We start from the raw sequence: 27,743 nt of genomic DNA on the forward strand, positions 1-27,743 counted from the left end.
TAACATTCAACAATCAGGGTGCTATGAATTTTACATTAAAATTTAATTATGTAGTAAAAAATAGAGTTGTTATAGCTAGAAAAAAATATTTTCAGAGGCAGCAGATACCCTTGATGGAAATGGACAGTCCTACATAGGAATAAAATCCAGGAAGTATGCAAAGTAGACACCAGGATACTAGGCATATATAATTTAATCAGAGATCACACAATATGACATAAAAACAGCAGTTGACTAGAATAATTATAATCTGCAACACGTGAAAACAGTTTAGAAAATGGATTAAGGTCATACTCTCTGACAGTAGGCTTCTTGGAAATACAGATGTAGAATCAGACAGATTTGTGTCATCTGTGCTACCTTTCCTTGTCATCAGATTAACTTGAACCAATAGCTTGGTATGGATTCAAGCATAGACGTGTTGTTGATTAATTAACTAAGTCTTGTCTAGTGAGACTGTTAACCTCATAGAGCCACGAATAACTAACTATTGATTGATATTTTGGTATTTTAGATGCAAAAGCACATTCTTCCTAATAACTGGAAATACAGCTTAAGACTATTTTGTGGGACAGACCTGTGATTGTCTGAAATGGTAACTTGTTAGATATAATTCTCCTCATTAGTGACAAATGTGCATTTACACATCAGAGACTAGAATTTTAGAGATTAATCCTAGTGGAATTTTCAGGGAAATCTTGTCCAACTATATTTATGAAAGCAAGAATATGTTCAGTTATTTTTTTGTTCAGTTGGGTCTATTGACTGGCTTAAGCCGAGACTTTCTCCTTTTTCAGTCATGTAGTTACAAAAACTGTACATTACAAACAGTGTAGAAACAAGCTGAAAAGAATGTGCCACACATCCTGGGTAATCATCTAAATGCAATTAAATTTACAGATACAAAAGAAAATATAGCCTACTCCCTTACAGTGCACAGTTATTGTTAGATACAATGTATCGCTAGTAAATGGTCATGGTCACCAACTCTAGTTGTCTCCAGCAGAGAGAATGAGAGCAAGATCCGTTCGGTACAGCTTCCCCCCATCTGATAAAGCCATTATGCTTTTCTTGTATGTTGGAATATTATTAATATCCAGATCCTGTATAGAATATAGATAGCATTGTTATCCAGCTAAATATGGAAGTTAATTAACCACTGTCAAGTGATAAAATGTAGGATGAAAACTTCTTGTTACATCAATCCATTAAGAGGTAGATTAAATTCTTCCACAAATATGAATAATCGCAAGGTTGTTTAAAAATCTATTTATCACAGTTACACAGTTTTAGGCCAGTACCAAATCAGGTTAAGAATTGAATTCTACTTCTGCTGCTCTATAAATCTTTAAGTAGATTTCCAAAAACGGATGTGTGGTGCTTCTAGATGGATCCTTATAGTCTGCTTAAAAAGTGAGTGGCATGGTAACTAGATTACCTGTTTATTCTTCTCACACAGATCCTTCAGTAAAGCATCCAATTCGTTTTCATCTATGTATCCATTGCCATCCTGAGGAAGCAGAAATAAACCAGTATACAACCCACTGCACAGTAACAGGGGGTGTAAGAAAACGGAAATAACTGATTCTTCACAAAGTCTCCCTACTGCATACTTGGCAGATATTCCAACATCTTAATGTCAGACCCTCCAAATTCTTTATTGCTCCAAAGGTCCAAAATACATGTGAATTGCCTCTCATGCAACAACCTTACATTTAAAATATACTTTGAACTTTTTGAAGTACTTTTACATATAACATCTCACTTTATGTTAACAGTATCCCTTCCTGTTGAAGTTATTAGGTTGTCGTTAAGTATGTTCACGTGAATATGGACCCTGAGGCCTGGGGAAGCTGTGTGACTAGGCTGATATCACACCAGGTAGTGGCAGAGATGTGCCAGAGCCCACAGAGGAGTGATTTGATCCAGGAGTAGGGAAATTAGGAAAAAATAAAGGATGGTAACTACTGACATCACAAACAGCCTTACCTCATATACATGATGTTACCATCTATTATATGGGGAGGATTCTCCTGGATATTTTCAACTAACTTAACCCTCATCCCACCCTGGAAAGTGATCTCCTGTTTACAAATGAGGAAACTGAGGGTTATAGGAGTTTGGTATCTTATTCAAAGCCTCAAAATAGATCAATTGTAGCATGGGCCTTGAATCAAGAATCACCTAATTGGGAATACCATATGACAAGATACTATGACAAGCGTAAATTGGCTGAGTAATTTTAATAGCTCATGTTTCTTGTAATATGGACCTTGAGTTTTATTTAGGGTTTCTTCCCTGTGAGCATTTTCTAAATTCTTCTAAATAACCAAATTATAGATAAGAAAAAACTTTTACCTGATCGTATAACTCAAAAGCTTTATTGAACTCTTTCCCACACATTTTGACTCCCTGGATGATAGAGAAGGGAGCAAAGGTTAAAGTGTTACTATTCTATTTCAGTGTATTTCCCTCGGCAAATCTCCCACAGTCTAACTTTGCAAGGAAAATACTGTTTATGGTAGGGAAAAGAGAAATACCTGAAATTTAAGAAGAAAATTCTCCTGTACAGGTAGTAACCTTTTGAGAGAGAAATAATAATAGATTAGATTTTTTGGATAAGGATCAATTCATTATAACACCTATGTACTTTTTTTTTTCTTTTAAAAAAATGTTCTATTTATTTATTTGACAGAGATCACAAGTAGGCAGAGAGGCAGGCAGAGTGAGAGGGAGGAAGCAGGCTCCCCGCTGAGCAGAGAACCCGAAGTGGGACTCGATCCCAGGACCCTGCGACCATGACCCGAGCTGAAGGTAGAGGCTTAACCCACTGAGCCACCTAGGTGCTCCATCTGTGTACTTCTTAAACTCACCTGGCCATCTCAGTTAATTCCAGCTTCCCATCATTATTTGAATCAAATAATTTCAGCTGAAAGACAGAAGGTTATTATTGTAACCACTGAAGAATGATTTATTGTAGGAAGGAGAAGAAAATTCAAAATAAAGTATTTGGAGTTATCAATTACTCATATAGACTGTAAAATTCTAGAAACTAGCTTTTATTAAACTTCTAGTGCAAATTTTCAGTTCTATAAGTTGGGTCAATTGCCAAAGTTTATCAGGATAATATAGAATAGTCAAGGTAATAAAGATCTTAGCCAGATTATGGAATACCGTAATTTATTTTTCTTGCAAATATGTGTATGTGTTAAGATGTGGGAGAGTTGGTGTCTGGCAGTGTAAAGTATATTCTAAAATTTTCCAAACAATAATATGAAAATAAATATTGGTCTCCCTCCTTTATAGCATAAATCATAAAGAGAAGCAACAGGCAGATAGTATGAATAAATTCTTAAGAGAACAGAATTTTTGACTAATTTTCAATTATTTTCCTTGGATAGTAGATACCTCCTCACCAAACTTACATTCACATCATACACCAAGACCCATTCAGATATAAATACACTCATACTCTTATTCAGGAAGCATGAATGTTTTTAGAAAGCAGCAACTATTGTACATGGAGGGCCTATAGACGAGATATATTAAAATAAATATATAGTTTACATGCTACATGCTATTATATATAAATATAAAGTTTACATGCTACATATGTGAAAAAGCAACATTATTTTTGTTTTTTCAAAAAATGTGATCAGGTCGTAATGGTTATAGGTTTAGTGAAGTCTCTTTAAGGAGAAAAAGAACAGTCTCTGGTTTGAAATGTTCTAAGAATGCTTTGTAGGAGGCAGATTTTTTCAGAGTCTGATACTGACACATTTTATAAATTGTTGACCATAAGTTCTGATATCACCAAACTGTCTACCAAGACACTGGACACCTGAGCACACAATTTAGTGTCCATAGGGGACTATTTCCCTACATATATATTTAAATCTTAATTAGTACTTGATTAATTTGCCTCTCAGATTTGAACTGGTTTATGACATTGAATCAGATATGCCAGGCCAGTCCAACAGGGGGAAAACTCCCATCTGAGTAGTTTTTAAAAGACTGCTTCAAATTTCTACCTGAAAGGAGTTCTTACTTTAAATAGACATCCCATAAGACTGGCACAAAACAGAAAATTGATAAATGTAGGTTATTGTCCATTTCCCATAAGCTATTCAGAGCTTAGATGTCCCCACTGTGACACATTCATATGCTAGGGCTATGGATTAAAGAAGATGCTTTCTTGCAATGAAAAATTTTTAATTTTGAAATTAAAGATTAGTCCCGCTTTATAATATCATTCTATAGTGAATAAGACAATAGTAAAGTTCTAGTGTTTTTTTTTCCCCCCTGCATAAAAGTAGACTCCCTGTTTGAAAGTAAACCTCATAACTGAGGTTTATAATCAAGACTTGTATAAGATGACTTCCCAGGGTAACTAAAAAGCCTAATTCCTTTATCAATCTAATAGAACATAATTTTTATAATATGCACTATTATGGGGGTATTTATGTAAATCTGTAAGGTAAGAATTCACTGTTCCTTTACAGTACTTAAAGCATGTATAAATATATGTACTGATTTGGACAATTTAAAAAATTTTGCCTGAATTTCAAAAATTATAATGTTGCCAAAATACTGATCCACAGCTGAATCAGTTTGGCAAAGACTTTTCCTCATAGTTCTAATGCTATGCATCAAATGAGGAAACTACCTACTTGAAATTGATGAACTTCATGGGCATTGGATTATTCTATCTAGAACTTCATAAATTTGTTCATTCCTAAAACATTAAGGGTCTATGCGTGAAGCAGTTTCCTTAGCTCATTATCAACGTTTTATAAGATATCTTGGTTACACTATTTATCATAGCATCAGGCTCAGGATACATCTGGAACTTCTCAAGCAAGCACCAAGACCATATTCTAAAATACCCATTTTTTTTTTAGTCACCCAAAGAATAAAGTAGTTGTAAGTTCTGTTTAAACTCTTACAAAATTAATGATTTTGTGGGTCATGATAAAAACAAATTCAGAACCTTCAAAAAATGTTTTTAGTTATCTAATTTATGTATCTACAATGTAACTTACATGCGTATAAATTATATAATTACACTGGCTTTGTAAGAAAAATGATCTTTTTTTTTTTTAAGATTTTATTTATTTATTTGTCAGAGAGAGAGAGAGAGCACAGGCAGAGTGGCAGGCAGAGGCAGAGGGAGAGGCAGGCTCCCTGCGGGGCAAGGAGGCCGATGTGGGACTCGATCCCAGGACGCTGAGGATCATGACCTGAGCCGAAGGCAGCTGCTTAACCAACTGAGCCACCCAGGCGTCCCAGAAAAATGATCTTTTGATAGATATAAATTACCTCCACAAGAAAGGAAATGCTCATGTGTTGAGCCTTAAACCAATGATGACAGCACTCACTTGGCCTTACTTTTCAAGGGAAATGATACCTAAACGCATGTGATGCCCACATGGTTTATTTATCTCATCCTCCATAGCCTTGAGAATAACAAGAACACAGTAATACTTCACAGGTTCTTGGCTACTATCTCTCCAAGATCAGTCTTACCATTAGGTCTGTATATTCAGCTAGCTTTGTATCATCGACAGTCTTGTTTGCTTTTTCCAGCAGGTCCTTTAGAAAGTTCTGTTAAGAAAAAGAACACTCAGGTAAGTGTCATAAGTAACCTATAATCTATTTCCATTTCAGCCTGCCTTGAAATGGAATGTCCTGAGAATGCAAAGAAAGCCTCCTTTGGAGGATAGAACTGGGTGAGGAGAGGACCTCGGAAGGGAGATTATGCCACTCGGTTCACTTGGCATTCCAGCCACGATGCTGCCTCTGACAGGTAAGATATCTGCATTTTACTGAGACCTGATCTGTTGTGGTCTATGTTGCACTGCTTTTATGACTTCAATTAAATGTATATGTGCTGCCGAAGCGAGCACGACTTCAATTAAATGTGTATCTGGATTGTACACTGTGTAGGAATCTGAGTACAAGCTTGTATACCAGCCAGCCCAATGGGTGCATTTCTACATAATGATATCTTCCTAAAAGCTCATATGGCTTTCCTGTAAGAAAGCCCCTCTCTCTGCCATTGTAACAGAGTGAAAATTATTAGCAAGCCAGATGGAGAGCTACCTATCATTTGAAGTGCATTTTCTGTGCTCACAAACTGTGAGGTTTATAGATTGTAGGAAGCTTGTTTCTCTGAAGGGCCAGTCACTTAGCTTTTGGGCTGGATGCAGTCCCAAACACCTTGGTTAGAAAGCTTCAGCTGGCTGTTCAGTCAAAGACAGTTGGCCACAGATGATGTTCTCTAATCCTTGAAGGGTATGTGTATCATATTAAAATAGAGATTATTGTGGGAAGGATGAAAAAAGATCATTATTAATTTGACAGTTGGAGTTTAGGAGGGAGTTAAGTTTTTTTAAACAGAAATAAATCAAAAGTTTTCCAAAAACCACATAAATGACAGTGTTAACACTTAGGCATATAATATTCATTTTGTCTAGAGCTGTCCATTTGCGACTCCTTTATTTTTTTCAAAAATGAATTAATGCAGTTATGGAAAACTAAGCAGGTACTGTGTTTGGATATATTGAAGGATTGGGTTTCTTTGGTTCTGCAGTGGTTTATCTTCTTCCCAAATGTATGAATTCTGCTGGGCTGGTTTAACTTTATTCTTTTTGAGGAAGGAGACCTTTTTCTTGGTTTGATTAAATGCATTTTCATTTCAAGCATTCCATTTCAAATCCAAAGTGAAGCATGGAAAATTCAAAGTTATGTATTGGGGGTGAATTTTATTTTTGAGCCTTATGAGTCTTTTGTCAGAGATTAATTGGGTTAAAAAGCTTCATCAGAGACTAAAATGGTGGTCACAAAAATAGCCTGGGAGAAACCTGGGGCCGCTGAGATTCAAAGTCGTGTCTGAGAGCAAGTGATGTTTTACTCTATTATGGATCTTAAAATTAGCTTTCTTGAAAGATCCATTAAAAAAGAATACCAACTTATCTTCAAAATTCCCCAGAGAGGAGGACTTCTATTTAGAATCTCTTTCTGAGAATAAAATGTAGAACAAAGAAGGTCAGTATTAGAAATGAGCTAAGGTTTTCATGGTGAACTTGAAATGATTTTTAGGAGATTGGTTTTTTTGTCCTATAGAATAAAGACACAATAGCTTAACTGTTACCTCATGAGCTCTAGGTTGTTGTGCTGCAAGTCAGTATAAAATATATTGTTTTCATGTTAGAAATGTTTATATTTCCAAGAGGCTGCTGTTGACTGTGTTTGAGCAATTTTACAGTGGTGCAAATGTCCTAGTTCCATCTCTAAAATTGTCTGTGACTCAAGCCATGTTAAACCATGACAAGGAAACTGAATTTGATATTCCTATTTCCACACTTGACAAGAATCATTATCAGATAGTCTAGATTCTTTCATGAGCAGCTAGGTAAATTTGAAAAATCGACTCTCTCTAAATTTCTGTCTTTCTGTATAATGGAAATGATAATACATGTCTTGCAGGTTTTCTGAGAGGATTAAATCTTAAAATACATTTCAAGTACCTAATACTATACCTGCCACATAAGTATATTAATTTGCCTCCTGTTTAGTTACTCTCTATCCCGGAGATTGATAAAATAGGGTCTCTGGACTGAGAAATCTTGGGGTCAGTTTAAGGAAATGACAGAAAGAATGTAGCCATACTTCTGAAAGACTACTAAATTATTGAGTTAATGAGTAATACAATGTATTGTGCCATGTGTATTTCACAAAATCTTTCATATACAGAATTTCACTGGAGTTTCACAGTAAATCAGAGTGAAAGGTATTATTATCCCCATTTAAAAGAAGAAAAAAGTATCAATAACTTGATTTTAGATCTCGTTGGCTTCTCCTTCATATCTTTTCCTCCCCCACCAGCTCTTCTGTACACCTGGGAGAGATGAACTGACAAATTCAGTTTCAAAGTTACAATTTTTCAGAAGTTTGATTATAGTAGGACTTTGTTGTTGTTCTTGTTGAGAGGCAGGAGGTTTTATGGAATGGGTAGGAAACCTGGAGGCAGAGGAGTTTGGGTTTAAATCCTGCAACCCAGCATCGTCTTTCTGTGTGGCCTCACTGTATCACTAAACTCTTAATCTTTTTCCTCATGAAGGTAGTAGTGATTTCCGAACTCACATGAAGATTAGATAAAATAATGTGCATACATATTGTAGGTGTCCAACAATTGTTTCCTTGTCTTTCTCTTGAGAGAGAAATCTGTTTATATTCGTTTAATTTATAAAATAAAATGGCAAATTTCAATGAAAAGGAGCATCTTATTTGGCCTAGAATATTATTGTTCTATCTGTCTATCTAGTATAACAATTTGTTTATATCACAGGAAATGCTAATTTTTTTGCATTCCTGAATAGAATTTGAAGAAGTACTTGATGTCTCTTTTTTAATCTGGTACTTCATTAACGATGTGGAAGAGTGGGTGAAAATGTGCCATTGCTCAATGTAAGTTTATTTTGTGGGAAGTTTTTTAAAAAGTTCCTAATTAAAAGAGTTCATAATTCTATTCAAGAGGAAAAAAAAACCAGGTTTTTATTTGCTTACCTTAAGTTCCTCAGTTTCTATGAAGCCACTGTGATCAGTATCATATTTTCTCCATGTCTGTAAGTAATTTTGGATAAGGAAAACCAAATAGATTAAAAAATACACAACAATTTTCCTACACTAAGTCACTTTCTGAAGACCTCACTCATGGGCAGAGCTCTATTTTACCTTCATGAATTCCTCACAGGACTTAAGCTGCTGGCATCGGAAGAGCAGCAGGAAGTTCTCTTCTGTGGGTAATACATGAGCCAACTGAAAAAGATTTAAAAAGTTGTAAGGGAAGCAACCCTTATCATTACTTCCTGCTTGGTTTTCTTGAATATATTAGAAGAAGTTTTATTGCCTAGAAAACCAGAAGAGGAAAAATGTTAGGACTGACCTTCCCTTTTTAATACTTTGTTCCCACAGAGAAGCATTGTCTTCTCTAATGCGTGGGTGCCCCTGAGTGACAGGGCTGCCTGGTCAGTGAGGTGGCTGCAGCAGGTGTGTTCAGAAAGCTCAGATAACACAGGTCTGACCATTCCTTATCTGCTGGACATCCAAGTAGATTCATCCCGGTGGCTTGAACCCTTCATCTCTTCCGTGCCACAGAGCACTGCTGCTCTTCTCAGGGTGCACAGAATGTGGTATGTGTAGAGATATACATGACACGGAGAGGCAAAGAAAGTATGAAAAATGCAAATGGAGGGTAAAGGAAGGAAGGAAAAAAAATGTATCCCCAGATCTGAGGAGAAAGCCTAAGAGATGCAGGGAAGATAAACTGAAGACAGGGGTGCCTGGGTGACTCAGCTGGTTAAAAGTCTACCTTCAGCTCAGGTCATGATCCCAGAGTCCTGGGATCACACCAGTGTCAGGCTCCCTGTTCAGTGGGGAGTCTGTTTCTCCCTCTTCCTTTCCCTCTGCCCCCACCCCAATAAATAAATAAAATATATTTTTAAAAAAGGATAAACTGAAGACTATTGTAAGGCAGTAGAAAGAGAGGGGGAAAAGACCATTCACAATGAAGAGTGAAAATGGAACAGTAATAGGAAGAAATAGTTCTCACATTGTTGGTTTTAGCTAAGAGGATATCCACTTCAGATCCAGGGCTTGGGTTTAAGACCCTATTTATGACCCTATGACCTGTCTCCTTAGATCTCAGTTTATAACTTTAGAACCCTCTTCCTCCTCCTCTTTTTTTTTTTAAAAAGGGTTCCAGATCCCATTTTAAGATGACTGTAATCTGTTATGTGTAGGAGGGAGGGAGCTGGATTGATGGCCTCACTGCGGGCCTGGGTTCTATTCCTGGCTCAGCTGCTAATTAGCTGTGATCCCCAGCAACTCCCTCAGCCACTTCTGGAACTTAGTACCTTCATCACTAAAATAAGGAGTTATGAAGTAGAAACCAATGTCTCTTAATCTCACAAAACAAACTGAGGGTTGCTGGGGGGAGGGGGTTTGGGAGAAGGGGGTGGGATTATGGACATTGGGGAGGGTATGTGCTTTGGTGAGTGCTGTGAAGTGTGTAAACCTGGTGATTCACAGACCTGTACCCCTGGGGATAAAAATATATGTTTATAAAAAATAAAAAATTAAAAAAAAATACCTACTTAACATGATTTGTAGTATTTGTTTTTACTATCTTCATTGCAATTTTCTATATTGCTTGAATTTTAATAGCTGTGTTTTCAACGAAATCTAACTTTTCTTTAAAAAATTACACACAGAGGACGCCTAGGTGGCTCAGTGGGTTAAGCCGCTGCCTTCGGCTCAGGTCATGATCTCAGGGTCCTGGGATCGAGTCCCACATCAAGCTCCCTGCTGAGCAGGGAGCCTGCTTCCCTCTCTCTCTCTCTCTCTGCCTGTCTCTCTGTCTACTTGTGATCTCTCTCTGTCAAATAAATAAATAAAATATTAAAAAAAAATTACACACAGAAAAAAATAAAAGAATGAACTAGTAAGTAATTACTAAGTGTAAAATAAGGGAAAATTTAACCACCTTTGTCTCAAAAATTAAAGTTCATATAACTGGCATAAAATTTAGAGGTCTCTAGAATGTCAAATATAGAGATGGTAAAATTGTTCTGCATATATAGTAAAAATGTGTATTTTTTTTCCCATGTCATTTTGGGACATGTTTCCTTTATTTTAAAACATTACAGACTGTTTACATGCACATTTTGAATCTATAAGTTTGAACTGTTAATGTTAAACTGAATATACAGCCATCCTATTTTAACCATTAGAAAAGCATCTCAAATATGTAAAAGATTATAATAAAACAAGCTAACCATTAAAAGAGAAACAATGAATATGTGTGGATAGGATGTAACTATATGAACATAAATCATCTTTTTAAAGATGTGTTTCACCTTTGGTCCTTCTGTTGATGCTTCCATCAATATACTGGGAGTCAAAGTTCAAATTTCAGAGCTGGGTGCAATAACTCTCCAGCACTAGTGTCTTAGAGCATTTCTACAAATAGGAGAGGTCTTTTATTGAAGATGTCAAGTAAGGTGGCTTTATTCTCAGATTTGTTAAGTCCCTGCTGTCCATGGAAATATTCAGTATTGCCTGATCCAAGGTTACTGGTAATTTCTTAATTCTTGGGCTGCCTCACTGTTCTTTTATGAACTCACAAAACTTCGTTATAGTTTGGAAAAGAGGGAAGAATATCAAGGCAATAATTAGAAGGCAGATGATAGTAACCAGAATTCCTCAGCTTCAGGTGTGAGCACTGGTACCTGTCACTCAGAGTGGGGAAGTAAAAGTTGCCGGTCTCTCCTAGATACATAAAAACTACACACATCTTGAGGATAGGGTCTGCGTCTTATTACTGTTTCTTTGCCCAGCACCTGTAAAAATGTCAGTAAATACCTTACTGAATTTATGAAAGAAGGCAATGGAGTATGGCCTAGGGTCACCGTAAGCTCTAACTAAAGTTCCTTTGGAGAGAATTCAAATAACTTATTACTGAATTGTGGATAGATTTGGGGTGGATATTGTGATCCTCTACTCAGAGGTTCCTTTAAAAGGTGCTGGGAGTGTTACTTTGGGAGAGCCTCTGGGGTGCCTTTGGGAGATTATCTAGGCTGAAGAGCGCTGCCTTCTCAAGGATACCGTCTGGGGGCCGTTGCAGCTTTCAAGTCCGCTGTAGGGTCAACTGAAGCCTCTACTATATAGTCCGAGACTATATCATGGACCACTGTCTCCCTCTGCCCAGTCCTCTCTTTTTATTTCCCCTCAACAGGTATTGGTCCTAAGAGCACCCCCCAATAAATTTACTTATTGCTCATTTTTGGCTTAGATCTGTTTCCCAGGGAACTGAACATGTCACAGGGGTTTTACACTTTTGTTCTATTCCTAGGCATAATGTAGAACCCTCTTCTTATGTCTTAGAGCAGGCTGAAATTCTTTGCTGTAGCTCATAGAGCTATGTTTCAGAACCTACTAGGCACTGGGCTAGATACTGGGGATTCATAGTCACTGTGGGTAAGAACCTTATAGGGAAGCAGATAATTTCAAACATTATTCCCAAAATTTCAAAAAAGGAGATGTAGTGCTAACTTTCAATATTAGTTACAAAGAGAGCACACACAATGGGCAATTTTACTAAAAACGTAAGTGACTGAGCTACATAAGTCAAAGCACACATGAAGCATAATTCTTAAAGACACTGATGGTGCATGTTAACCTCCTTCAACACATATTAACAGAGCATTCACTTCTTTCATTTGGAAACCAGAGAAGTATTCTTCCTAGGCAATTAAGTCATTCCAAGAAATTGGGAAAGCAAATAATCTTACATAAATTTAAGGCCAGTTGAGTTTAACAGTTTCAATATGAAAAATTATATAAGAAGTTGTTAAAAGTCTTGGTTTTCAGAAGAATGGTGTAGATTTTCAGTTTTTAAAAAAATAATGATAGCAACTACTACAGTGTGCCAGGTTGATGTATTTGTTTGATGTTTCTCACATTTGATGTTGGTACTTATATCCTATCCCTCTTTACAAAGAAATAGGCAGAGATGATAAATGAATTGCTATCATTTAGTGTGAACCAGATTTGAAAAATCCGACCATCGGACTTTCTTGACTTTTGAAGCCTTTGGACCATCTGACTTTCTTGACTTTTGAAGTCTTTGTCTTTAACCATCATGCTCTATTAAAATCTCCAATCAAAAACCTTTTCCTCATTCTTGGAAATTATTTATCTGGAGGGAAGTTTTTAATCTGATTTTACTGTTCATCATTTCCCCAAATTATGAGGTGAAAAAGTAGTCTGCTATGAAAAATTACATTCACTATAGCTAAACTTACATGCTCAAATCCTACTGTGGAAGAAAAGAGGGAAAATAGTGCCTGCCTCCCTGGGAGAGATGTTACAGTTTTAGGATTAAAATAGCTTTTAGATCTTTTTTTTTTTTTTTTTTTTTTTTCAGTGTATGTACTGACCTGGACAAATAAAAAAAAAAAAAAAAAAAAAACTGAAGAGGATGGTAGTTTCTCACACGTTGCCCAAGGGATTAAGTGAAAAACTTAGAGTTGATATCCTACTAAGGGAGATATCTGTACTTACTAGAAATTTCTTTTCTGGCACTTATATTATCTGCTGAATCATTCAGTCTTCCTTTCTAATTATTTTAACCAGCCTTCCCCGCAATAAAGCTATTAGCCTGAATAAATTTAGAACATTTTTCGACTGTCATGGTGTTTGTTAAAGTATCTCAAAATTTCAGTGCTCCTGTTTTGAGTTCATATTAACAATCTCTTTATAAATGAACTGTATTTGTGTGAATTTTAAAATCTAAAGACATGAAATTTTAAAAGTTCAGAAGAACGACATCTATATACTACCCTTCATTTTACGTATTTCTGGATCTCAAAAGCATGTTGTTTGCACGGTCAGTCCATTTCAGGATAGAACTCTGAAAATTAATCACTATATTTTCTGATCTTTTGAACAACACATTTCAATTAAAGTCAAATCACTTTAGCTCATTTCCATAGGAAAGCAGACTACCACATGAATATCATTTGGTTTGCCTTAATTCGATTTTTGAGGATCCCATCTGTATGCCTATTAAATATATAGGAACAACTAACTTCTTCTCCCTTTGATCAATAAAGTGACATTATCTTGATGTGACTAGGTAGATTATCATAAATTTTGGAAAACATGGGGTTTCCCATTCGATCACGGCTGGCTGGAGTGTGTGTATTTGTGTCCCATGTTATATATAGGATTTCTTAGCAAGTGATATATGTTCAGTTGGGGAAAAAAAAAAGATGAACTTCATTTTATTCAACTTCCTAGTGGACACACCAGGATGTGTTATAAATTTGGGCATTCCCACTCTTCCTCTCCTCGTTTAGGACACATAATCTCTAACTTTCAATTTCTTCTTTCCAGTGATTTTCAGAACCTCTCTTTACTCTCTTCACTCCTACTTACCCACTCTAGACCAATCAACATGCCTATGAACTCCTGCAGTGATCCCTCTTTCTGCTCTCCCATTCTAATGTTCTCTCCAACCAGTCCCCCGTTCTACCCCTCCTCTTGCCTGTGGCTGATAACTCAGATTAATGAAAAGAATTCTGGAATCATGGTCAGACCTAGGCTTGCATACACCTGTTGTCACTCCCTGCCACTGGGGCCATGGACACAGCATTTAAGCTTTCTGGGTTTCAGTTTCTTCATCCTTAAAATGAGGAGTTTTGGCTAGTTTTCCCCAGGACTCTCATCAGGCAAAAAATTCTGTGTCCTGGGATAGTTAGTTAAGTGAGACACATAAGAATTTATTTGAAAGTTTTTCTCCCTTTAAACTCTGTCTTCTTCAGCTGTTCTGCAAGTTGTGCTCAAATCATGTTTCAAATGCTAGATAAATCCTCTATGTTTCATGCATCCTGTTCAGCAAAGCTAAACGTAAAGCCTTTCCCTAAGTAATCAACCAACTGAAGCTTGGAACTATTTTCTTTTAATGTAGAAGATGCACAGGTTATTTATTATTTTAAAAAAGTAGAGTAGTTTAGAGGAACACGATTGGGTTCTGGCTGTTTCACCATTTCTTTCTTATTTTTTCTTTGGTCAAATTCGATTGAAGCCACAGATTCCCCAGCTATAAAATAGGTCCTTCTACTATAAATTAGACTTCCTTTATTTTGTCACAGGATCAAATGAGAGAATGCATTTTATAAATTGTATATTGTCATACAATGTAAATTTTCTTACTGTGATTACTATAAAATTTCTCAATTCTTCATTTTAGCCTCCATTAGCTTCTTTATCCTCGACTATTACCTATCTTTACTCACACATAAAACTTTTCTATAATAGTTTATTATCTCAAACTTCTAGAGAAATTTCTTTCCTCAAACTTCTAGGACAATGCATCTGCTAGTGGCCCCCAGGCTCTCATTCAAATATGGCTTCAAATTATAATTCATAAGTGGTGATACTCTACCCTGTATAGTAAAACCTGGATTCAAAATGGATTCATCGAGTCCTTTTAAAAGTGTGAAATGCATGTGAATTGGATCATGATTTTTTAAATACTATTGTTTAATTTACTCTCACTGAAGAAATTAAGTAAAATAAATAGCTGAGACCACTGGAGTCCTTTAAGGTGAAGTATGATAAATATCAGATGATGGTCCTTCCTCTACGGGAATTATAAAATATGTCAAGCTTTGAAATAACCGCATCTATAATTTCACTGATTTTAGATTTTCCAATTCATTTTGAATAGATTTACCTCATCTCATTTATGGTCTTTTAAAAGTTATTTTCTTTTCCTTAATGATTTCGTATCTTGATGAGTTTACATCTATGTGAATCTGTAAGTCCCAGTACCGTTAATTTATTATTTATATTGTAATGAGTTATACAAAGGCAAAGGGGAAAGTGTATACTCCAGGGAAATGTTTTAATTACAAAGGTAATAATAGTATGTCCTTTCTTAACTCCTTTTGTAGGTAGCTGCTTAAAAATAAGCATTTCACATTGAATGACAGATGTCCTGTAAGATCAATTAATTGAAAGCCAAGTTAATTCTCTGAATCGAAGGTAAATTATGACTACATGTTGTTGATGGCCAGACTACATCACAACCTAATACACTAAGAATATTATAATAATATAATTATACTTTTGATTTGGCATATTTTAAAATATCACCTATTAATTTTTCTGGACAAAGCTGTCCACTCAATTTTTCTAATAGGTTGCAGAGATCAAGTAGCTGAGACACCAGAGCTTCAGAAAGTACAAGTAAGGAAAACAACAGCTCTTGCACAAATCTGAGAATGCTGAAGAGCTGATGCATAGTCAAAGTCTGGCTGCCTTGACTCATAAACAAAATTTGTCCTCCATAGGAATAGTCCTCACCAGAAGATAGGATTTGACACCCACAATTTTATCTTTCAGAGACTCAGAAGAAATCCTTACCTATAACACATCATAAAATATTCATTAACTTTAGTTCTTTGTTTTTACTAAGGTCAACTGCCAATCTTTAAAATAGAATTTCAGGAACCAGGATGCAGCTTTCTGCCATCGTCATAGTGATGACAAATACACAGAAAACTGTATGCTGTTAAGTAAGAAATACCAGTGAACCATGTACTTGGTAGGTGTTTTATCCAAGTGAGGCAGGGTAATGTAATGGCAAAGGTACTTTGCCAGGTGTCTGGGACCTGGGCTTCTAACTGTACAGCAGGTGTCTGGGACCTGGGCTTTTAACTGTACCGATGCCAGCAAACAGGCACATAACCAAAGGCAAATCATTTCACCTCTCCACATTTTGGTTTCATAATGTATTATATTTAGGCTCTGGATTAGGCAAACTCTAAGGTCTCTTTCTTAGCATTTTGATTTTATAATTTTGAATAGAAGATAACATTTTACTTAGGCAAAATAAGCCTCTCCAAATCAAATCAAATCAAATCAAATCAAATCAAATATGATCTTGTCATATCCTGTCTGAGTTGGATTAAAGTATAAAATAAAGCTCATTTATTAAAAAATATATCAGAAAAATACTAAGTTCCTTACCTCTACAATTCCTATTTTTCCATCATCTCTCTGCCCATACTGATCCACGAAGGTTTTCATCTCTGGTGATAACTCCTAAAATTATATCAAAAGGTAAGAAGTTTATTAAAAAAAAACTACCAGTTATGCTTCTGATATGTTAATAACTTCTGCAAAGAAAAACTGGAATTGAAACCATTTAGAATTATGCACACTGATGAACTATTCTCATGAAAACTGAAGATATAACTGATACACAGTATTTACTGGTTTCAAATGAAAGGGTTACTATTATAATTTCTTAATTAATTACTGATTTATCTTCTTTAGTTTTGAGAATATGCTATCCTTTGAAAATGTAGTCAGAACTACTGAGTTCATAACTGTTAGTGAATTTAAATATAATGTACTTTAAACATTGCTTCCTTCAGGAAATATTCTTGTTCCAACTAATTGCCCTATAACATTTTCCTTATTTTAACACGTTTATCCATGGGAAGTAATAATAGGTGTTTTCAGTTTGGACAAGCAAGAAATGTGAATGTTGGAGTGCCTCACATTGTCACTCTTCAATGTTTCTAGTATCTTCAGGTTCCCAAAACAGAATGGCATTTACTGATTAAATACATTGAACAACTAAATTAAAAAAAAATTTTCAGATAAAAAAATGACTTTACCAATTTGTACTTTCATTAGAGAGAAACAATTTTGATGATCTTATTGAAAGCTATTGGTTATATGTTCAGGATCTTTGCCTCCCAGAATAACTTAGAGAGTAATTTTCCAGTGTTTCCATTTTTTCCTGAGATGTTTTCTCTCCCATGTATTTTAGTACAAGAAGATATGTTTAAGAGGGACAAAATGAATGCTTTCATCTCATTTGAACTATTTTGTCCAATCTATTCTATTGCTTACATAATCTCTTCACATATTGACAGATTAGAGGGCTATGAACTGTAAACTAGTGATCTGAATATAGACCTAGTATTCAGGAAGTTGAATTTATACCCTTGGGTCTCCAACACAGCCCATTTTAGATAGCCCTGTTGCATCAACTGAAGCCAATTTAAAATAGGTCAGCCTTTACTAATATCCTATTCTATTCTATGTCCTTGGAAAAGTGTATTAAGGTCTCAGTTTTTATCATAACAAGATGATGGTATTATCTAGCCCATGAGTTTGCTTTAGGGATAGGTAGGTTAATATAGTTCTAGACTCATATTGAAGCTGAATATCATTACTACTAGTTATTGCAGAATTCTTTTTGAGCCAAAGTAAATATTTTTAGAACTGAATTAACAAATGGTAATCAAGCAATTTAATTATAAAGTAGTCTTTGAAACAAAACTCTTCTATGGTTTAATGATAATTTGCGTTTATTAAATTTTATTACAGCAGTAAGAGAAGGAAAGAGTTCATCCCTTGGCATTAGTGGGATCTTCAGTTTAGTTTTTTGCACATACCTTAAAGTAAACAAAAACAAATTATTTGATTTTAAATCTCAAAAATCACATGTACCACTAGTTTAACTAGCAGACATGACATTTAGTTTGTGAACTTCTTGGGTGGTAATTATGTCAAAATCTAGGTTTTAAACAGTACAAAATGTAATGACAATGATAATAAAATCAAGCTTTATAAAAATGCAAATTTAAAGACAAACTACCATGTTTAGTATAAAAGGGTAGCTTTGAAAATATTTTGGGTTTTTATATTTCATTAACGTTATATTCAGTTGGAGTATGTGGGTGGCTCAGTAGGTTAAGCATTTGCCTTCCACTTAGGTCATGATCCCAAGGTCCTGGGACAGAGTCCCATGGCTGACTCACTGCTCAAGGAAGCCTGCTTCCCCCTCTCCCTCTGCCAGTCCTCCTGTTTGTGCTCTCGCTCTCTCTCCCTTTCTTTCAAATAAATAAAATCTTTAAAAAAATGTTATATTCACTTATAACTAGTGAAATTTTCAAAATTTCACAGTAATAATATGACAACCCAAATAGTGCTTCCATTAATACAATGAAATTTGTTATCCTGTGGCCAGAAATGAAAAGAAACCTGGTTTTTAAGATTAGTCTTTATGTTCTACAAAAAAATAAGAAAGGGTTTACTACAATGAGGCCAGTAGTATAGTGATGTTTGTCCAGTACATGAACCTCTCAGTCTAGATCTCAATTTAGATTTTAACTATCCAAAGCCTATACACATAACCCAGAAAAATACTCAACAATCAACATATTAAGCAACTTGATATAATCTCATACCTGTGCTCAAGTCTGCTATTTTTGGATTAATACCTAATAATCATAATTTCCAATAGCTTAAAACTGGAACCTGGGCAGTAGAAAAAGACTTTTAAATCTTTAGAACTCTAACATGAAGTTATTTGTTTACAAAACAGTACAAATATTTAAATGGGAAAAGAAAAATCTCAAAAAATATAGTTTCTAAATATCTGAATTTCTAAACTGAAAATAAATCACAATATTAAAATTCTAAAAAAATAAAAATATAATCATTTAGCTACTAGAAGTGTCTTGCAATGTTTTAATTTGAAACTATATGGCAAGTAAGATTATTCCAAACAGATACTTTAAATGAAACAAGGAATTGTTTTTGCTTTATTAGTCAAAGATATATAGAACTATAATATTACATGAATTTATTTATGATAATATATAAGGAGGGGAGGGTGTAGAGAGAGTGTATAGAACATTTCCTATTGTATTTGATCCTTCCAGGTTTATATAATATCAAATCTGGGTAAAACAATCCCCAGAGTGTTATCTGGTTTTAAATCCATTCAGTCCATGATTTTAGCAACTGATAGTTCTGTAATACATTATAATACATTTTAGAGTCCTCTGGTAGTCTTTTGAATATGTTGTACAGAGATGTGTATTACACAATTTTCAATTTAGTTAGAAAAAAAGTAACTGTGTTAGTAACATATTTATAAAATATCTATACATACATCAGTGCTTAAGGTGATTTGCTAAATTTCACATACATCTGTGTTTTCCTCTAAAGACATAAAAATTATATATAATATGTAATGTAAAATCTCTAGCCAGTAGTTAGTTAAAAGGCCAAAATCATTAAGCTCTAACTAGCCCAAATCCAACACAGTCTTCTGAAATGTAGTCTTACATAAACCCCAGTATACTAGTAAAATTCTTGTCCTATTTTCCTCTGTACAATCATCCCATCTATGTTCTAAACCCGGGTATACTTTATTTTTATGCTGAGAACATCTTAACAGGTAAATTTAAGCCCACAGGAAGTTATTCATAATTGGTAAGAATTGTCATTTATTTAATTACCTAATGGCTTAAATCACAAATATACCTTGCTTTCAAGACCCCATTAGTTGTTTTCAGAGTATAGCTTTGCTTTTTAAAAATATATGAAATTCTTAAAATTGTTTTACTTTTTACATCTCTGACTTTTGGGTTTCTCCCTCCTAACAGAAACGAACATCTTTCTTGTTAAGTTCTTGCTCATTATTATGTTACAAATTTTCCAACTTTCCCCCAGTGAGAAAGGTCAAGATAGAACATTTTCTTATCTGTCCAGCCACATCAAATCTCAAAATAAGTAGCAATAAAACAAGAGATCCATAATCTGCAGATCTGTTTCCTGACCACCAAGGGGCAGAAATGTATCTCTCCGCCCCCCCCCCCCCCCCCCCCACTTCTCACGCAGTTAAAGAGAAGTTAAAAATTACCTTGTAGAACTCGATCGAAGACGAGGTGATCTGCTAAAAGGTCTCATGCACCCTCACTTTTAAGCATTATTAAAGCAAGTACAAGTACAGAATCTATATTTTAAAAGCTCTGATTTCATAATGTAAGGTTTTTCCCTTTAGGGGATTTCTTTCTGTCCCCTTTTCATCCCCCCTCCCCCCCCAGTTCGGAAAGGTGCTTTTCCTCTCCTTTCTCAAGTCAATAAATCTGCATTCCCTGGAAACCACTTGATCTCCGATGGCTCATTATGAAAACTTCAGAATATTTATGTTTTAAGGCTGAAGGTCTTTTTCCTTGGTTGCAAACTTAAACCTACCAATCCAGCTTTCTTCCGTGCTTGCTGGAGTTCCTGAATCAAGTTCTGCAGCTCCTTTCCTTCCAGGTAGCCACTTCCTGAAAAGACAAAGAGCCACCCAGGTATCAGACGTGAGTTTCTTCCCCTTTCAATTTCCATAACAGCTATAGTTCTGGCAACCTGCAAAGCTCTCTCCCCCGTACATTAATTAACTCTGAAAGGATGCGGAAAGGGTAGCACAGCCCTCTCCTCGCGTCAAAGTTTGGACCCCCTAAGGGAAAAGAAGGATAGTACGGATGTGAAGTATAGCCAGAGAAACTTTAGGGTGTGGTGTCCCCTTACTCTGCTCCTTCTCTCTCACCCCCCCCCCCCCATTAGCATTCTTGGAGAGAAAAAAAAGTTGAAGGTTTTGGGCTAACATAGAAAAACATATAAACTTTCAAGTTGATGGTTTGAGAGGAAGCGGGAGAGACAAGATTAGGGAGGTGGGGGAAGAAGTAAAGAAATGAGGGAAAATAGGATTAGGAGGCTCAGGGGAGGGGAAAAGGATAGAAAAGGGCAGGGACAGGGGATCTTCAAACAGTTAAAAAGAGAGGAGATAATCACCGTCTGCGTCGAAATGAAGCCAGATCTCGAAAAACTGTGAGGCTGTGATCAGGGAGGATTGCAGGTGGGATTCTGCCATTGTACAGCCGAGTGTGTGCGTGTATGAGTATGCGTGTGTGTGTGTCAGTGCGAGTGTGGGGTGAGCAAAAACCTCAGGGTGTGTGTTTGTGTGTGTGTGTGGTGTGTGTGTGTGTGTGTGTGTGTTTGTGTGTGTGAAAGGGATCTGCGGAGGAAGACGGGGGCGGGCGCTGCCGGGAGCTGTCCTCGGTGCTGCTCTTCTCAGGCGGTCTTCCCGAGTTCTCTCCACACCCCGCACCCAGTTCTCAGTATTTATCCTGACAGCGGAGCTGGGCCACGCCTCCTCCTGCCTCCCATTCCTCATTCCCGCCTCTAGCTCGCATCAACCTTTTTCCCCTCCCAGTTTTCTCCTCTCCTCGCAGGAAAGCTTGCTGGAGCAGGAGTTTTAGAGTGTAGGAAGCAGCAGGTGGTGGGAGATCCTTAGCTCAGAGACTGAAGCCTAAAAACAGACACTCTTTCCCCCACATTCTCCTAATCCATAAACTATCTTCGTTCCTGAATATTATAGTGAAATAACATAAAGAGGTTTTGATTTTCAGATGCAAGGGGAAAGCTGATAAACAATACCACCATACAGATGGGGTGTGTGTGAGAGAGAGAGAGAGAGAGAGAGAGAGAGAAGAAAGGAGACTTCTCTGAGACATTTTGGTATTTGAACAAAGTCAGGTGAAAGTATTAGGCAAGTATTTGGCAAGTATTAGGTTACTTTGATTAATGTGTACAATTAATTTTTTGCTATCAACCACTCTATTTTGTACTGGAGCGTCATCCTAGGAATGTTTCTTAAGATGGTTTAACTGAACAAGACCTGCCAACATGATGAAGTAGGATTATGTGGTTTCTTTTTTTTTTTTCAACTTGAAGTAGACTTATAACTGGAAAGTGATAAAATTATAAAATCTTAAAATGTTAGAGAAAGAAGTGATCTTAGAAATGTTATGGTTTACTTCCTATGAGCTTAGAAGGAACAAGCCCAAGCAAAAAGAAACCAAGATTCTGGTCTAACTTTATACCTAGGTGAGTTACTGACCCAGCTAACACCCTATTCGGAGGCCTTAACACATATATCTCTTCTTTCCATGCCAAGCAATAGTTGTTGAAGATTTTTTTGGGAACTGGAAGTGACCATTGGAGTTGGAAAAAAGAAAAACCTACCTAACTGAATACATGTTACATTTTTAATATGTAATAAGTATAGATAGTTTATTAAATAAATACTTCTAAAGTGTTTGGTTTTGAATCTTTTGAGATCTTGAGGTCCTCTAAAGGCATACCCTATGTATCTGATTTACAATGGTACAAAAGCAAAATGGAGGAACAAGAGAAAATCCAAATGCAGCCAATGTAGACCTAAAGTGAATTAAAGTGAATTTACCAAGCTCTATTTTTTTAATCTTCTGAATTAACTATGAGAACCCTCAAATTTGTGTTTCTTGAACTACAGTTCTACCCAGTAGTGGATTTATGGAATATTTTATGTGGATCCTTTTCAGAGACCCATTATTTGAAAGTTGCTCTCTTTCAATAAACTTCTCAATGGAGTTCTCTCTTCTATAATACTTGGCAGTACACAAATTATTTTCATTTTAGTTATTTTATCTGATTCTCACTTTTAGTGACTGAGAGTATTATGTGGAACAATAATATTATTCTTATTTTACACAAGAGGAAAATAACTATTCTTGGAGTAAATAGGGTACATTCAATGCTCAGTTATTTGTATTTGTATTCATCAAGTGAGCTTTTATTAATACTCGCTATGTCAAGCACTCTGCTGGACATTGGAAACCAAAAGACATGGTGGCTGCCTTCTTGAAGCTTAGACTTATGGGGATATGGTTACATGCATGCAGATGACTGTACATACGGATATAATAGAAGAATGCATAAGTTAATATGTCTGCATAAGCCTCCTTGTTTTTCTGCTGTGAGAGTTGAAGCTTAAGTTTTCTAGCTTTACTTAGATAACAAGCACAGAGAGAACTTTCTTCCATGGGCCCTTCAGGTTGTAAGGTGAAAAGGTCATGAGAGTGAAAGACCAATTAATTGATGCAAGCAGTTGATAACTCCTGGAAAACTAATTCTAAGAAATGTCCTGGTTGCCACCATATTAGCAGCAGAATCTTTGTATGAAAAATATGGTATGTGATCTTGGAAGCAAATACTGGTAGATAAATTTTGAAAGGGAAGTGAGAAAGTATTGACTATGGAATGACTTGAAGAAGCACTCGGACCCTTCTTGGTATTGATACTAACAATGTCTAGACTCTGGGTACAGCTCTGAGACAAAAAGGCTAGGAAAAAACCCCACATGAATTAAACAAGCCAATGAAAAGAAAACTAACGTTTATATGCTTTTTGTTATTTACGACTAATCTCCTTCCTGAAACCCTCTTCTTAACCCCCTGATGGGTGCAAAGGCACACACATGCACACACGCTAGTATAAATTCTTCAATAGTTCCACCACAACTTTTTTTTTATGAGTTTCATTTTAAAATATTACATGGATTTTTAAAAAAGATGTACATGAGAAGGCCATCTCTTTTCCATTTCACTTCTCTAAAGCTATGATGACTTTAGAATTTCCATGTGGCAATGTTTAGGTGCGGTGATTTCAGGGTGGGAGGGTGAGAAAGGAGTGGGTGTCTTTCTTGTAGCTGTGTACAAATAGCAAGCACATTTTTTACTTTTTATGTTCATGTGGAGTGGCTTTTAAGGGAACTAATGTAGATTATGGAGATCTAATGCTCCCTTTTAAATCACCTCTTAGTACTGTCACTACCCTGAGGTAATCAGTATTAAACGCCATATGCTTATACAAACATCCAAATACACATATATGGGTTTGTTATTGTTTTTATTTGGTTTCACAGAAAAGAGGCTATATTCTGTATATCACTCTAAATTTCACTACTAATTTAAGGACCTCCCTCTTATATTAACATCAGCATCTAACTCATACTTTCCTAACAGTCTAATATTTTTAATTAACCATAATTATAGATGTTTAGGTTATTTCTATTTTTTTTTACTGTGACAAATAATGCTGTGACAAACACCTCTATCCATTTATCTTAGATACATGTGTTCATAATTACAATAGGACAGAGTCCCCGATAGTAACATTATTAATGAAGCAGTGTATTTAAATTTTTAACACATTTCCAAATTATTTTCCCCAATTTGTAGCAACTCATAGTCAAATGAATAGAGTCTGAGGATGACTTAGACTCATTTGTAATGAGCGTTATTGCCTTTTAAATTTTATGCTAATCTAATGGGTAAAAATAGGTTATTATTTCCCTTAATTTGCATTCACTATTATTAAAATTTACCTTCTGTTTTTCTAAGGGATAAAAATTCCTCTCTTGAAAAAAACATCCTCTCTTGTACATGTTCATGCTCACTATATATATATAGAATTTTTTTGATAGGAGAAATATATAATTCTATAGACAATATTTTTCCTTGGGACTATTATTGGTTTAAGGCCCCAGACTATCACTTCAAAAGAATATCTCTTTTCAGACTATATTCAGCCATTTCTAGATTAAATTCTACTTTATAGTGCCAGTAAAGTATATATTTTATATAGATTTGAAGAAATGAGAAATTCTTTTTACTACTGTTCCCAAATTCTTTGGTTCCTTAATTAAGGTAAGAAGGATCTTCTAAGGGGTGCCTGGGTGGCTCAGTGGATTAAAGCGTCTGCCTTTGGCTCGGGTCATGATACCAGGGTCCTGGGATGGAGCCCCATGTTGGCCTCCCTGCTCAGCGGTGAGCCTGCTTCCCTTCCATTCTCTCTGCCTGCCTCTCTGCCTACTTGTGGTCTCTCTCTGTCAAATAAATAAATAAAATCTTTGAAAAAAAAAAAGAAGGATCTTCTAAAATGCATGGGAATCCTTTCATGTCTAGGATTTTTGAACTACAAATGATTTTAATAGTAAGAGATTTTTCCATAAGATTGGGGTTTCTAAAGTCAGCATTGCTCACAAAGCATTTTTATGACTTGCTTTATAGTCCTGTTACCCAACATTAAGGTGAATGAGTTCGTGATCCGGTATTGTCATAAAAGTAGAAGTAATTTATTTGCAAAAATATTCTCCAGGGTAATTAAACTGCATTTCCCATTTCATGTTACTGAATTACCTCATCTCCATTCATATTCAGGCTACTGCAGTTCCAATTCACTATGCAGATTGGAATACTCAGAACTTCCCAGGTTTAATGAATGCACTTAGCTTCCATTCAGAAAAGAAAATTCCCAGAAATCTTTTAGTGTAGATCCAGTTGCAAGGGCAATATCACTTTCTCTGCATTCTACCCCCTCATAGAAGTGTCTTTAATAAATGAATTAAACCTTCTTGCAGGGAGTTCATGGTTTTAGACACTTATATTCTCTGAAGGACACCTTATCAGCATCATCTTGCTATTTGATGTGCTGTCCCCAAGTATTGCAGGATTTTGCGTAGATTTAGTCATGGAGAATTCTGTACTTTGGGTTAGCTAGGCGACAACGGGAAAGAATTATATTTCATTCTGGGTGCCGCAGTTTTAGAAAAAGAAGTGATCTGAAGTAGCTCATATAGGGGACAGTAGAACGTTTTGGAAACCATGGCATGTGGCAAATTGTGGAATGAAATAGCAAAGTTTGGCTGGGAGAAGTCACCTGTAAGTATTTGCAAGGCTGACATAAGGAAGAAGGGACAGACTTTACCAGAAGGTACCAGAGGTGGCTTTTAGTGCAGTTTCAACAGACTTCTCTTTCGATTGGAGCTCTCCCCCAAAGATGGGCACTGGTACGTGGTGGCACAATTCCCCCACAATAATGCTCACTCACTTGTTCAGAAATATTTCCTGACCTCAGTATATGATTTAAGAGGCTACAGTGGTAAGGCAGACAGTGTCTGTCTTCACGAGGGTTGCTGTGTAGCAGGAAAGAATGTGCCGGTGGAAACTGAATGGCAGCCTGTGAGGAGGGTTGTCGAGGGGATATATGCACTGGGGAGAATTTTACTCTATAACTTCTGTCATCCTTCCCAGCTCTCTCATTTGTTCATACTGTGCTTCTGCTTGGCCTGTTGTTTTTGTGGTTAGTAGTGTGCATTTTCAAAATAGATACCAAGTGGGAGTATAGGCTATGGCCTTGAGCAAAAATGATTTTTCTTAGTGATTAACTGGCCTACTTAGGATAATGCTGAAGTCCATGGCCTCATTAAACCCATTATTTAACCTCTTGAGCTACAAATACTAGTAAATACCATTCAAATATTTTCATTTTCTTTAACAGTCTTTTTACCTTTTCAGACACAGAATGCTTTGATTTATGAAGAGAAAGGGATATAAAACATAGAAGACAGATTTTGTTCAAGTTTTTTTTTCCTACCTAGATATCTAAAGTTATCAGGCTTCAGCAATTGATAACTTACATCAGTTCTAAACTTCATATTTTTTTACATTTTAATATCTCTGCTGGTATTCCACGATTGGCAAGTTGAGACATGATAATCAGGTATCTTAAAACCAAAGGTATTTTAAAATCGATGCAATTTAATTTCCATGACGCAATTTTAGTGGGTACCTATTTACATGAAGAATAGAATTTAAATCCCTCAACCTAGAATACAAACATCTCTACAATATACTCAGAGTCTTATTTCTAACACCATTCCCATAATATCTAAATTCTACAGCCACAAAAATCTACATAGCTGGAGCGTATCTTTACTCATGTTATTCTCTTTTGAGGGGGCAATCTTTTCCCTTCTTCAGTATTTCCCTGTTGGAGTGCTGCCCATCAGCAGCTCCCCACGGCTGTACATCTTGCTGGGCTGCTCTGTCCTGGTCTCTCACCAAGACATAATACTTCTGTCTGTAAAGTAACTTTGAGTAGCTTACTGTTCTCTATCTTCTCTGCCTGGCCTCTCAACTGGATTAAGCAGTTATTTATAAAGAGGTTTTAAAGGCCCGGATAAAAGGAACTATATTCAGAAACTACATTTGGCTACTAATAGGCAGGAAATTTATCACATCTTGATTTTAATCTGAATTAATACCTGACTAGAAGAAAGCTATTATATGTTAATATCTTTGAATTTATAATTGTACTTTTTCCCCCAATGGACCTTTGTAACATTTAAAAGTATGCAAGGTGGAAAGTTCTCAATACATGCAAGGAATTAAAAAATTAGCCTTTAAAAAATGTCCTAGGAAATGGAAAATGGATAACTAGTTAATCAATGAAATGAGTATGTACTGTTCAAGAATTTCGAAGTCATTAACCACATCTGATATCTGACTTTTTCCTAGAATAAATTTCTTTCCAGCACACTTGTTCTATTATGTTTTGTGCCCCATCTGTATTGAATCTTTTTTAGTTCTTCAGGACCCTTTTTCTCCAGGGTATTTGCATATGTGCTTCACTCCCTTTGCACCTTTCCCTTT

General features: G+C 35.9%; 1 protein-coding gene across 1 annotated transcript; it reads right to left on the reverse strand.

The window, feature by feature from the left end:
• Window positions 1–175: 175 nt before the first annotated feature.
• Window positions 176–21,537, reverse strand: CALB1 (calbindin 1). The gene is made up of 11 exons (XM_032316303.1): window positions 21,220–21,537; window positions 20,635–20,711; window positions 16,600–16,674; window positions 8,737–8,820; window positions 8,569–8,625; window positions 5,527–5,604; window positions 2,874–2,929; window positions 2,541–2,580; window positions 2,359–2,412; window positions 1,439–1,510; window positions 176–1,103 (listed from the first exon to the last, which is right to left on the reverse strand). Exons 1-11 carry the CDS (start codon window positions 21,296–21,298, stop codon window positions 990–992), a joined length of 786 nt encoding a protein of 261 aa, XP_032172194.1. The 5' UTR covers window positions 21,299–21,537; the 3' UTR covers window positions 176–989.
• Window positions 21,538–27,743: the final 6,206 nt, after the last annotated feature.

The sequence above is a fragment of the Mustela erminea genome, chromosome 16 (genome assembly GCF_009829155.1).
Source record: "Mustela erminea isolate mMusErm1 chromosome 16, mMusErm1.Pri, whole genome shotgun sequence".
Taxonomy (NCBI): domain Eukaryota; kingdom Metazoa; phylum Chordata; class Mammalia; order Carnivora; family Mustelidae; genus Mustela; species Mustela erminea.

Coding starts and splice junctions, on each gene's coding strand:
- CALB1 (XM_032316303.1), bottom strand. CDS start 21,298: ATGGCAGAATCCCACCTGCAATCCTCCCTGATCACAGCCTCACAGTTT. Junction 8,626..8,736: donor CCTGTGAGGAATTCATGAAG/GTAAAATAGAGC, acceptor AATTACTTACAG/ACATGGAGAAAATATGATAC. Junction 2,581..2,873: donor GAATTAACTGAGATGGCCAG/GTGAGTTTAAGA, acceptor CTCTCTCAAAAG/GTTACTACCTGTACAGGAGA.